We start from the raw sequence: 13,497 nt of genomic DNA, 5'->3' as shown, positions 1-13,497 counted from the left end.
CACATTTGTGCATTTTTTGATTGTCAAAATACGAAACACATAATTTTGACGATTTTTTGTAGTTTGCAATCAAAACAACTGCTGTGAACTTTTCACCAATAATAGAATATTGGGTTTAAGAGGGTTTACAGTAAACTTACCAGATTGCCCAGTTTTATTTTCGGCAATTCGGCCCGGATATTTGATACAAAATTTGGGAAAGATCCGGTCCAGCCCGGTTGCTCGGATTTCGTTGAAGACTGGCCGGATTTTGCCCTGATTTATTCACCTTTTTTGCAAAATCAATAAAAAAAACTCAGATTAAGTTATTATATTTTTGGATTTTAGATTTTTGGAACGACCTTGCTCAAGAAAGTTTTATCAAAATGATCGTAGTCTAAAAACCCGACTAAGCCTAAAACACGATTTAAAAGCTGATGATATTTTTCGATGAAAAAAAAACATTTCAAGTGTTATAGTTTCGATTTTCGTTGAATAACTCCTGGGTTCTGCGAAAATTTGGAAATCAAATGCACCACGACACTTTCGGGATTGTTTACAGGGTGTTTTTAACTGTTCGTTGTGATAAAACTGTAATACATGCATAAGAATTTTTAAGAGTAATTTTGTACAATATATCATCAGACAAACTATTCGTGGTGTTCAAGAGTATAATTGAATTAAACGTCCATTTTTTGTCTGACTTTCTACACCGCAAGTGTTGGTATAGAAAAATTTAAACGATTTTCTGGCTATAGAATAATATAGAATGGCTCCCAGTTCACCGAATACGAAACCTTTGGCTTAGTTCTCATGATCATTGGTGTTGTCGAGAATAAACGAGTACAGAATAACTAAGCTTGCTGCATATGAAACCTAATTTCTACCAAAAGTCTGACACGCAAAAAAGCAAATGCGTGCAAATTAAATTTCATAAGAACGAACATAAAATCGGTGAACTTTGTGTATGCGTTTTCATTGGCTGGTTGTGGAAATGTTGGTTTAAAACAAAGTCCTCTAAATCTGACTCACTTGGATGCATTCGTTACATCATGCATATGGTTGAAAATAAACAAATACTAGAAACCTAATTTGACTACATCCCAAATCGTTATCATTCATATGGGAAACGAAATGTCCGTAACAGAGGTTCCGAGAACGATGGACTTGAGAAACGTCAAAAGCTCGTTTTAATGGTTTATGATGGGATTGTTTTTAAAAAAAAAAGTATGTGTGGTTGATTATTCTTAAATCAGCTTCCAATTTCAATAAAAATTTACTAGTTCTGACTAGTTGGTTTAAAATTATCGTGGTTTTAATTTGTATTCGAGTTCATTGAACACCATTTATTATAAATTTGTATTGAAATAAGGTATTCAACGTAGGCTTCAGTGGTGGAATAGAGTAATCGTTTGTTCTTTTTTTTGGATTTTAAAGAGTTATCGTTTGTTTGCTTCCTCAGCCTTACATAGCTTCACCCTACACTAGCGATTGTTAATTTCAATAGCGATTGTCAACACGTGAATTGGCAACCGTGGGTTTTAGATGGAGAACGTTGAAGAGCATCGTCGATGGAGAGCTTCCCGCAACACCAAAAACTTCTTTAAGCCATCGGAAATCAGCAGACACACGTTAACCGCAGCGTAGCTGAATATCGCAAGTTGGACTCTTTTAGCGAGCTGCTCCTTCCAAGCTTGATCCCCGGCAGAAGTCGTTGTCCAGCCAGCAAACATTTTTGTAGCTATATTCTCATGCTGTTTTGATATGCGTTCCATATACATTATAGAATGATCGTATGAAAGTTGAAAAAATAGCATTTACCTACCAAAGCTATTTCTTTCTAAAGTGACGAAAAATACACAAATTGGGCGCTATCCGACACCTTATTCGTACCTATCGGAAGAATACAAGAGAGCGCAAAATTTCGCTTTCATACCCTTCAAATTATTGCCAGCGACAATATTTTCCACTTCTCTCATTGGTCAATATGACTTTACTCCCATCTGATTTTTACCCATCAGGATGCACTTGAAGCCCTTGCTGGAGCAAAATCGTGTCAAAATTCACAAACATGGCGGACTTTCTATTATATCCGATTTAATCTGATTTTAGACAACATTTTATACGATCTTTTCACTATGCAGTTGGAATTGCGATTCGCAACACCATTGTAAACGCCTTAAGTTATCTTTTTTGATACGATTTCATGTTTGCTGGGCAGCTTGGCTCCGGCGTCGGCAATGAGGTTAAGCAGGCCGTAGCCCAAACACCCTTCCACAAAGTTTCAGAATTCCCTTCCAAGCACTTGAATGCGAGCTGACGTATGCTGACTACGGCGTAGACAACGCCACGAGAGTAACCCTCTCGGAAATAAGCTTCAACCAAACTCCGCTTCGGGCTAATCCTCCATCTGGAGCTTTTGGACCTGACCAATCCTAGTTACAGATCCCGAGAGTCCTCCTCCCAGCCGTCGGAAATGAACTCACGCCACTATCCGCAGCGTAGCTCGAGACTGCATCAAGAGTAACCCCCTCGGAACCCGCCTAGTCGTCTTCGAATTCCAGTGGCACCGCTGGATGTTCTCTGCGCCGCTGGCTGGTCACTCTGCGCTGGTTGGTTCATGTGGCTGACATCCTCTACCCTGGTACACTTGCTAACCTCAAGTCTTGAGAGTATCCCTCTCGTGCTAAACCTTTCTTCCAATCCTGATGTACCTGGCTGGAACCATAAGCTGTTGATTTCAATAGTTTAGCAACGAGGTGTTTGGTTTGAACATGAGTCATCGTTTATTTGCTGTCTCAGTAAGGCCTTTTCATAGCTACACTCTTCACTAGCGATTGTTAATTCCACCAGCGATCGTCACTACGTGAAATGCCAATCGTGGGTTTCAACATTTTGGATCATTGATCGCATCTTCGGTATAGGTAGCCTGTAAATTTTCACAGAATGCGTTTGTTATTCGGCAGCTCAGGCAGTTCAGTTTCGACGCTATTTAGCATAATCTTCAGGGAATTCTGAAATATTATGTAACATTTATAGAATGTTATGTGCTTTTAATTGAATTTAAGTTTAAGATTTTAGGAATAATTAGGTTTGGGTCAATATTGACAGTCCTAAGGCAAAAATTCTTTTCCTAACTCTTGGATTAAACGGAAACGATAAAAATGTTTCAAAACTTAGCTAAAAAAAATCTCAAAACTACCACTTCCAGTAACTTCCCATCTATTCACATAGGTTTTGATTAAATTATGAACTTTATGGAAGAATTTCACTTTGCGTTGAGATGCGACTGTTTTCCATTTAGCTTCCACTCCAGCTTCCATTTGGGTTTCAAAGTTTGTTCTGATATCTTTAACAGTCAAGCATGACAAATTATACGGAAATCAAAACTACCTTCTCCTTTGCACAGGGAAGAGTCATTGTTTTCTGTTACTCATCCAGATTCTAGTGGTTGATTCTTGAATTCTGAGCGACTCAGCAGAAAGTAAACATAAACAGAGTAGGTACTTCAGAGAATGTAAACCAAGAAAAACGCACCACTTTAGCAAATAATTTGCGCCATCGTTGTCGAGTTTGCCAACTTCGGTTCGATTTGTCAGGAAAACATATATTTCGCAAATGAAGCACTTTTCGAAGTGTACAAACACAGACCGGCTGAGCATGCCAACAAAACCGCCAACATTAAATGTAGTCGAACGTTCAGGCCTTTTTCGAAGCATAATGCACATTTGTTCGTCAAAATGATGAATTAATAATTTCGTTTAACATTCTGTTTTCTGTGCCCACTCACAGGAGGAGGACTGCCGTAACGAGCGAAGCTGCTGAATGAATGTTGCTGCTGGACAGAAACAAAAACAGTAGAGTGCTGTTGTAGCCAGTAGTGATAGGGGGCCCCGTCAATCGATCAAAGTGTTTCGAGGCATCGAGGAGCGACGATGAACATAAGTGGTGGCGCATCAGGTGTGAAGTTTGTAAAGAAAGTGAGAAAAACAACAGTGCGGTAACTTGCATGCTGCCGGGCGCAGCCACGAAGCCGTAAAATTATATTCCCAAAACGCGTGTCGGTTCTAGTGATTGTTTTTATTTTGAAACCCCTAATGAGTGAACTCCTCGCCGGCCTAAGTGTGTCCAAATAGCACACCCCGTCTACTTTTAGGATAGCGCGCGCGTGTAGACGTCTTACGAATCACGAGCAACATGCAGTATAAAATAAGTGTTACGATCGGAGTGATTGGCTGCGTACTGTCTGCGTGCCTTGTCGCTTCCGGCAGTTTGGCCGTGGCGGAAGAGTCGTCTGGAGGTAGCAGTCCCAGGAGTCCCGCCAAAGAACCGGGATCGGCCTTAACCGTTCGGGAGCAACAATGCTGCCATGAGTCTGACGTCCTGTCGGCGATTTATCATGGCTGCTTCAATCAGCCTGGCAACGATACCTACCCGATACTGATGAACTGCAGCCAGCACTACGTCATCTACCAGGACCTGGAGGTCGAGGTCCATGTCAACGCGAAAGGATCCCTGGTAGATGGAGACTACGAGATCGCTTGGTCAGAGTGAGTAACGTTTTCGGAAACTAATTCTAGTCTTAACGAAAGTAATAGAACTTAACGCGAAATTTCTCTGCCATCTGGCTTTTTTGTCACAAATAGTTTTCACCACGAGTCAGGCTTGCGCTGTAGCTCAAAATCATTACGAAGAACACATGTTTTGCTTGAGGTATGGAATCGTTTATCAAGAGTTAGACTCGCATCACTTGAGCCGACTAATGCCATGTTATTTATCAACGAAAACTGACAAGAATCGAATTGGAGAGGTTCCTAAATGAATACTTGCGGTTCAAGTTCTTTACCACGAGTTTGGCTCGTGTTTCTGGTTCATTTCGTCCTATACGTTCCCTTTCAAACTTAGAATGAACCTCTGTACCTCTCAAAATTTCCGTTTTTAAAAGCAAAATTCTAACCGTACTTGCAATACTACCGGATTTTTCAGAGGAAACATTTGAATGGAAAATTATGATGCTCATCCGTTTTGCAATGCACCAAGGTCTTTTTCCCAATCGACACGGTTTTCACAAGTTGTTAAGCAGAAAATTTCCTTTGAGAAGTTTATAAATTGGTATAAAATCCATCAGCTGGCTCGGTTCCACAGAAGAAACAAAAATGATGATGATTTTTGAGTACAAAATATTCAATTTTCCCATACAAACCTAAAAGTTCAAATTTACTCATGAAAACGTAACTTAAAAATTCTCCTGAGTTTTGAACGAATATGAAGCTTTTTAGACCCCAGGGTTTGAGAAATTCAAAAATGACCCCAAATCAACTCAGTCTAGTGGTTCAGCCAAGCCAAACGTAAGTTCAAATAAGAATCGATCGAAGCTCACCTGAACTGACATTTATTGCCTGGGAAGCTCGCAAATATAGGAATAAATTGTGAAATTTGTCAGAGTCACTCGCAGCGTAAGGTCCCATGTGTAGGCGTTCCAGATTGCCCGGTTGCCCGGATATCGAGGAAAGAAGTCCGGATTATGCTCGGATTTCATCACAAAACCCAAACCGAAAACTTATATTGTGTTCACATGATTAATGTTTTTTTCTCGTCAAATATCAGAATTTTTTATCTTTTTTCATCGAATCAAACTTGCAAGCATTTTTTGCAATTGTAAAATTTGATGATGCCTGGATAAAAGAAAATTGCATTTATTTATGTTTCGCTTTTTCTCTCGAATTTTTATGAAAAAAATATCTGGTTTTGGCCAGATTCGCCGGGATATTTCCCGGTTGTTGAGTAGTTAATTTTGAAATTCAATATTTGGATTTATCCAGGTTTTTTTTGGTGAAAATGCTCGGATGTGCCCGGCCCGGATACGTTCAGAAAAAAAACCCGTGGAACACCTTACCCATGTATCATGAAAAATTGAGAATTTCAAGCCAAACGTAAGTTCAAATAAGAATCGATCGAAGCTCACCTGAACTGACATTTATTGCCTGGGAAGCTCGCAAATATCAGGAATAAATTGTGAAATTTGTCAGAGTCACTCGCAGCGTAAGGTCCCATGTGTAGGCGTTCCAGATTTCCCGGTTGCCCGCATATCGAGGAAAGAAGTTCGGATTATGCCCGGATTTCATCACAATATGAGCAAAATCCAAACCGAAAACTTCTATTGGGTTCACATGTTTAATGTTTTTTTTTTCGTCAAATAACAGCATTTTTTACCTTTATTTATCGAATCAAACTTGCAAGCATTTTTTTGGAATTGTAAAATTTGTTTTTGACGCCACTGATGTGTCTGTATAGAAAAAAATTGCATTTATTTATCTTTCGCTTTTTCTCTCAAATGAAAAAAATACCTTGTCTTTGACCAGATTTGCCGGAATATTGCCCGGTTGTTGAGTAGTAAATTTTGAAATCCAATACCCGGATTTTGCCAGATTATTTTTGGTGAAAATGCTCGGATTTTCCCGGCCCGGATACGTTTAAAAAAAACCCATGGAAAAGCTTACCATGTATCATTTTTCTGAATTTTGAGGGAATCTAAATTTATGAATAAATTCACGTGTTTCACTAAACTTCATAGTTCTTTTTTTTCATATTTTTCAAATGTTTAAATTATGACACCACTATTTATATTGGAAGAAATATTTTAAAATGACAAAATTTATATATTATTAACATGGCTTTGCTAATCAATATCATCACAGATCAATGTTACCAATTTTTTGGGACAATTCACGACAAAACATAATTTTTTTTCAAGCAACCTTGGTCTCAGGTTTCAGGATGTTTCAGGTCACCGGTCTTATTCCCCATGTGGAAATATTTTTCCTGTACATCTTTTTAGTTACAGAAATATTACTGTATTGTATTAACTGTAATGTATTAATTTTGGAAATTAGGTAATCAGTTAGATTTTTTTTCAATAGATCAAAAGGTGTAAATAGTGTAGAATTGAGGTACATTTATTTAACATTTTCCGTAGGTTAAAAAAAATTTGAAAAATTTGACAGGAGATACTCAATTAAGTTATAATGTTAAGGAAAACTTTGAAACCATATATGAGATCGTATGCAGTTAGATTTTAATAATGGTTTGTTAATAAAAAATCTTTATTTCTGAGATTTTATTTTTCATGTCTTTTTGAACACTGGCATAAAAGCCAATAAATGCGAGTTAATATTTTTTATTATTAGTTTTTGTGAAAGACAATTCGCAGGAAAATAAATATGTTTTTTCCGAAAAGTTTTTCGGCTTATAACGTTTCGATCTTTATTGGATCTTTTTTAGGGACAAACAAAGTGTAGTTGGATTTACTGATTACAATTTTTGTTACCTTCTTCTTCTTCTTTTACCAACATAGCCAAAACGTGTAAGCATCCTGGAAAATTAAAAGACTTGCGTTCTTCATTTTTCTTTTCAACGTTATCTCTGTTACATAAAACATGCTTTGCAGAGATAACTACGGCCAGGCCAACCATGTGGTAATTACCGCAAAAGATTCTGGAGCAGGGGGGAGAATGAAGTGTGGAGTTTCCTACCAAACGCTTCATATGGATTACTTCAATACCTACAGCATAATTTAAAAATAGCTACACTTTTCTAATGACAATCACCCTTATTCTGGTTTTCGTTCGAATGGCATTCGTTCGAAAGTATCTCCAATTAGTATTATTGTTTTCGTTCGAACGTATATGTAGGGGAGAGTGGGGATACTTGATCCCCTTTTCTTATTTTCACCATATCTTTTTGGAAAAATTTAGCAACTCGCCGTCTTTGACATTTTCTGACAGCTAGTAACTTCAAGTTTCTATGCTCCAAAATTCAGAATGGTACTTGAACCCGTTGATAAACTAGAAGCATTTTCGTGAGAGTAAAAAAATTGCGATTTTTCTGAAGTTAGGGGAGACTTGATCCCCTATTGAAGGAGACTTGATCTTTTATTCAGGAAGCCCTAATCCTTGTAAGAAAATCAAACAAAACCTCAAGATAGAATGTTAATTGACTATTTTGGTCATGTTTGTTCTCATTTCACAATTTATAGCAGACATAAGAAGAAAATTCTATAACCTTGTCTCAACGATTATAACATTGCATACTTAAAGGCGCTATTTTTTTATAATTAAGAGAAAATTAATTATTTTTTATCCTTTCTTCAGACAATTGTTTGATAAATATTAGTTTTTGGAAAAATATTAGTAATTTCGTAATCAGCAATCATAACGATCAATTCAGAAGAAGAATATGCCGTTTGGAAGGGGGATCAATTGTACCCAACTCTAGGGGATCAATTGTACCCATAATCAACATTTTAGAAAACTTTTTCTGAAAAAAGTTGAGAGTTTTCCATTGCTTTGAAAATATGGCATTATGAAGTTCATTTTACGCTCGAACGATTGATACATTGGAACAAATATTTTTTTCATAATTTTTCCATGTAAGGAACATTTTAAAGAGATGAAAAAAGATCTTCAAGCTACATTTTGTGAAATTTTTCAAACAAAGTTCAATTACACAAACAATTACTTTGTTAAAATTTTTAAACTACAAACATTGATATTTTGCTCATTTTGGCACACTTTTCTAGAATATTTGATCTTTGTAAGACATTCCAGTTTCGAGATATAGCTAAGGAATCAAGTATCCCCAGGGATCAAGTATCCTCATTCTCCCCTACAGTTCGATCTTTCGAACATAGTTCGTTCGAACGAATGAGTGCATTCTCGTTTTTGATCGAACGTATTTGTTCTTCCGCCAGACAAACGCGAGTCTGAAGCTGCGAACAGGGCTCGTTTGTGAAGTCGAGAGCAGTTTTGATTCAAAATATGTAACGTAAATGTTTTAAGATTTTTTTTTTCCGGTAATTTATTCATCCCAAAATGTTTTAGATAAACTACTTCAAGCTACAAAAAAAAAAAAAAAAACCAATTATTCGATTCAAAATGTGCAGGTATCAGAAAGTTTTGTGGGCTTCTAACGACACGTTATCCAAACTGCTGGGAAAATTGTGTCTAACCCTTTTTTATAGTAAATCATCATTTACCTGCATTGAAATGGATCAAAAGATCAGAACTACAATAGAGAATAAAAATAAATAAATAAATAAATTATTTAATAAAAATTTATCAGAGTTTTGAGATTCTTTGTATTAAAAAGGTTACTGAAAATGCATTTGAAATAATGATTCTTTTTATTATTAATATTGTATTAAATTTTCAATCTAAATAGCAACTTTTTCCCAATTTTATTGTTTCAGAGATACATGGGCACGTGATAACGAGTAAAAGACTTTCATGTTTGCTTTTAACAGCGTATCCGCTGATTTTTCGTCCAGTGCAAAAATGACTTGGTATTTGCCATTCATTTTAGGGCTGATTTTTATAATCTTCCAATCACGAACGGTTAAACTAGGATTTTGTTTACCGATGGTTTTAAGGAAAATCTTGGAACCATTTCGATCGATGGCCACGCAGGAACACTGATGACCGCTCGACGCAGAGGCGGAACAGGAGTAAACGGGAGAGTAACGAAGTTTCGTGTTGTACGGTTCGTGTTTATTTCAGCTAACGCTGCCTTAAGCCATGCCAGGCTTGCCGAGTGAAACTATCCTACACCCGACAGATATCCTGACCCCATAAATTGGGGCTGGAAATCATCAGTTGGGATCCTCTGAAAAGCGTTCACGAGTTGGTGCTCAACTCCATCAAAGAAACCTTGATCAGTTTCAGCATCTACACACTTGTCAATTAACTTGATTTCGTTGGAGTCAATTGTCCGTTGCTTCTTGTCACTATCATTTTCCACAGGTGACTTAGCTTGGCGTTTCGCTCCAGCACTGGTGGGGCTCTGAAGCAGAGCTTCTTCGGTGGAAACATCCATATAGAGGTCTGTTGAAATTAAATATTTTAATTTGTTTCCAAAAGCCACAATCAAATTGAGCTTCACCAAAGTATACCATTTTGGGCCATTATTATAAATAAAATTGGCTAGTAGAAACTTAAAACTATTTTCAGAAAAATAAAGCGGGAAAATACTCCAACTGTTGGACACTGGAGTCACACATGCGATGAACAACTGATCAAAAGTATATTGAACTGAGGCAACGAACTACATTTATTCTTGCCTTTAGCAATCATGCAAACAATGCATTATATTATAAAATTTCGCACAATACCATGTACAAACCTACACACAGATAGCTCCAAATAATAGAGGTCGTTGAACTGCTTTTCAAAAGAAAAGAAAATAGTCCAAGGAGAGAGAGAAAGAAAAAAAAAGCATGTTTTCTGCAGTTTTGTTTTAAAATATTTAAAATTTAAAATATAACTTAACATCAATTTGCGTCAGCTAGTGGTTCTTATGATCAAAATATGATTACATTATTCAAAAAATACAGATTTAAACTGGATGATACATATTCAGCACTATTCGAAAAGCTTCTTGGCTTTCAATCATCTCTTTTGATGTTCCACTTGGGGGGTTTAATTAATGCACTTACTCTATCAGTTTACACATATGTACCTGAGTAACAACAACCCACGATGGGAAAAACATCGCAAACGAGTTTCCGATGAAGAGCGATAATATTTCAAAGGCTCTCTTTTATCCATAAAGGGTAATTTTTATATGTTTTTGAACATCTAAGCACTGTGCGATACGGGCTAGATCACACAAATACGTCGACACAAAGCTGTCGGAGAAGGAACTCAGATAATTTCTGTATCATCTGGTTCTCTTTTACGTGCACTACTACCCCTCAAACACTGATCACTTAATAATTTTTTTTTTAATAATGGCGGCTTGGCGTCAATTGCCACTCATTTTGGTAACCTTCGATGGGATGCATTGAATCTTCAAAGGTACTTTTTTCATATAGATTAATATATCAACATCTAAGCACTGTACGATACGGGCTAGAGTATTTACACAGATACGTCGACACAAAACTGTCGGAGTAAGAACTCAGATGATTTCCGTATCATCTAGTTTCCTTTAACGTGCACTACCACCGCTCAAACACTGGGCACTCATGAATGTATCTTAATGGCGACCTGGCATCAATTGCCGATTATCAAAAAGATTTTACTTTCGTTTATAATTTATGCCATAGAAATAGGATAAATCTATATATTTTCACAATATTTTCACAAAACACACATTATGGTTACTTAACAGCACTAGTTTAATATTTAAACTTTCTTTTTACTCTATTAAAATTCATATCGCAGTCGGCTATGCGATAATAAAGCACGATTCGCGACGGACACGAACGAGAGAACCAAAAAAAAAAAACGAATTATTCGATTCAAAATGTGCAACTTTATTTTTAAATCAAACTCTTCAAGCACCTCGGCGGAATTGATTTTCAACTGCACAAATAGCACCAGCGCTTTCATTATCGTCAGCCAGCCTTGATATTGAGCAGCGTTTGATGCTGCTGTTGGTTGGTGGGCTAGATTTGTTGCCGAAACCTTGGGACTTTCAAACACTCCTGATGTTCTTTTTCGGTATCTTCGGAAAACATTTCACAAATTCACCGGATGAGCACAACTTAGAATTACCGCTAACCACACCAAGATCCGTTTCAATCGTGACATCTGGATACATTTCAAGCGTAGCGGGCCGATGTTTTTTTCCACAACAGTAAAAAAAATTCGTAAAAATACAAATGTTTACGCCTAGAGCTGTCGTTTTGAAGCAGCGATGCCACAAAATGGTTTTATCGTCGGTTATCTCATTTTTTTCCCGTTGAAATCCCACTGAAACTGAAAAATTACACTGATTGATACAACTTTTTTGTAGCAACGCTGCTTAGAAGTTTCGAAGTTCATCTGGTAACACCAACATCGAACGTATCGCGTTCGAACGAAAACAAGAATAGCTTTTTCGAATTCGATCGAAAGTATCCGTTCGAATGAAAGTCAGATACGGCGTAAACCAGAATAAGGGTGAATGTATATTAGGAAAATAACGTTTAATATAGTAGAAAAGGTTTGATCTCACCAAATAAGTCTTGGAAGTTTTCGACTAGAATACTTTTCCTCTAGTCCGAGCAGCTGACTTTAAAATTCCTTCCGAACTCCCCCAACCAGGATTCAGCATGCCGAAACAAAGTACGAACCACTCCGGGAACAACCACCAGTCACTTAATCTATCATTTTCCACTGTTTAATTTTAAAATTTCTAGTTTTATTGTAATTTAATTTAAAAAAAATTATGGACGAAAACAAAAACGCGTGCGATGCCTAAAAATCATGGCTTACTCCGATTACAATTTTTGTTTCCTAACCGAAAAAAATGCCATTTTCTCGAGAGAGTCGACTCGACAGGTTTATAGTTGTCTTTTGAATTGTTTTCCGAATAATTTTATTTAATTAGTGTTTTTTTAATGTAAGGTGTAGTGTATCGAATTACTTCCGCAAACAAAAAAAACGCAATAACGATACACTATACCAAAAAAAAACACATGAAAAAAAAATTAAAATTATTCGTAAAACATATTGGAAAACAGCTATACACGACCAACCGAGCAGACTTTCGCAACGGCCTTTTTTTATATGAAAACATTAATTGTAATCAGCAATGCAAGCAATTATATGAAAACATTAATTTACAATGCAAGAGAAAAAGAAAAAAAAATATTTTGCACAGTTTCCTTAAAAATCCATCATTGTCAAAACGATGGCAAAACCGTTGATTATTAAAAAAAATTCTAGTCCCTGAAGAAGGTCCAATAGAGATCGAAACGTAGGAAACGTACATAAAAACGTCGTTTTTGCTACAAAAAAAGACTGCAAGCCGAAAAAACTCCCCGGAAAAAAATCATATAGTTCGCAACATTTCAAAAAAGACTTTTTCAAACTTTTTAAATTCTGATCTAGTATGAAATTTGGATGAAGTTCACTTAGAAATGGGATACTTTCTTTTGCTGATAGCTAATTTCCTAGTTATCGTTCATATAAAAAAATGATATCATTTTGGTGGCTGTAAAAAGTACTATCCGACCTACCTTTTTTTTTTTAGATATTTACAATGCAAGAGAAAAAGAAAAAAAAATATTTTGCACAGTTTCCTTAAAAATCCATCATTGTCAAAACGATGGCTGGCAAAACCGTTGATTATTTAAAAAAAATCTGTGCGTGGAAAAGTATGCGAACATTGTCAGAAATGTCCACAAAGTTTGAATCATGCGTTGTAGTGAAGCACATAATCAGCAACTATGGTTAAGGGTCATCAGGGAAGTCAAGACTCATATCAGAATTTTGATTTTTTAATAAGCGAGTAGATCGCGGAAATGTCCCTCAAATTTTTCTCCGATAATTTAAAAAAGCTCCCTAGCTATGCGTCATTAAAACCTAACTTCTGATATCTAATAGACAACCAAGCTTAACCCTATTTCAACAAATTCCCGTGGTTGAATCCAAAAAGATTTCTGATCGTGGCAAAGTCCTTTGTAGATAAAAGTATATATTAGCTGGTTGTTTTGTAAAAATATAATGATTTTACAACGCTCTGCTTTTGTGGAAA

The 13,497-nt window shown here is 36.5% G+C and overlaps 2 protein-coding genes across 2 annotated transcripts in view; one reads left to right on the top strand and one right to left on the bottom strand.

The window, feature by feature from the left end:
- LOC129740695 (RNA helicase aquarius) overlaps positions 1-13,497 on the bottom strand; it is a 220,522-nt gene that overhangs the window by 87,111 nt on the left and 119,914 nt on the right. The window lies entirely within an intron of this gene.
- LOC129740698 (probable G-protein coupled receptor Mth-like 3) overlaps positions 1-13,497 on the top strand; it is a 120,625-nt gene that overhangs the window by 75,680 nt on the left and 31,448 nt on the right. The window contains exon 2 of the mRNA XM_055732462.1: positions 3,772-4,529. Within this exon, the coding sequence (XP_055588437.1) occupies positions 4,177-4,529 (353 nt within the window). The 5' untranslated portion in view covers positions 3,772-4,176. The remainder of the gene's footprint in view (positions 1-3,771; positions 4,530-13,497) is intronic.

The sequence above is a fragment of the Uranotaenia lowii genome, chromosome 1 (assembly GCF_029784155.1).
Source record: "Uranotaenia lowii strain MFRU-FL chromosome 1, ASM2978415v1, whole genome shotgun sequence".
Classification (NCBI taxonomy): Eukaryota; Metazoa; Arthropoda; class Insecta; order Diptera; family Culicidae; genus Uranotaenia; species Uranotaenia lowii.
The sequence above is the reverse complement of the archived record's forward strand: the minus strand, read 5'-3'. Positions and strand labels throughout refer to the sequence as shown.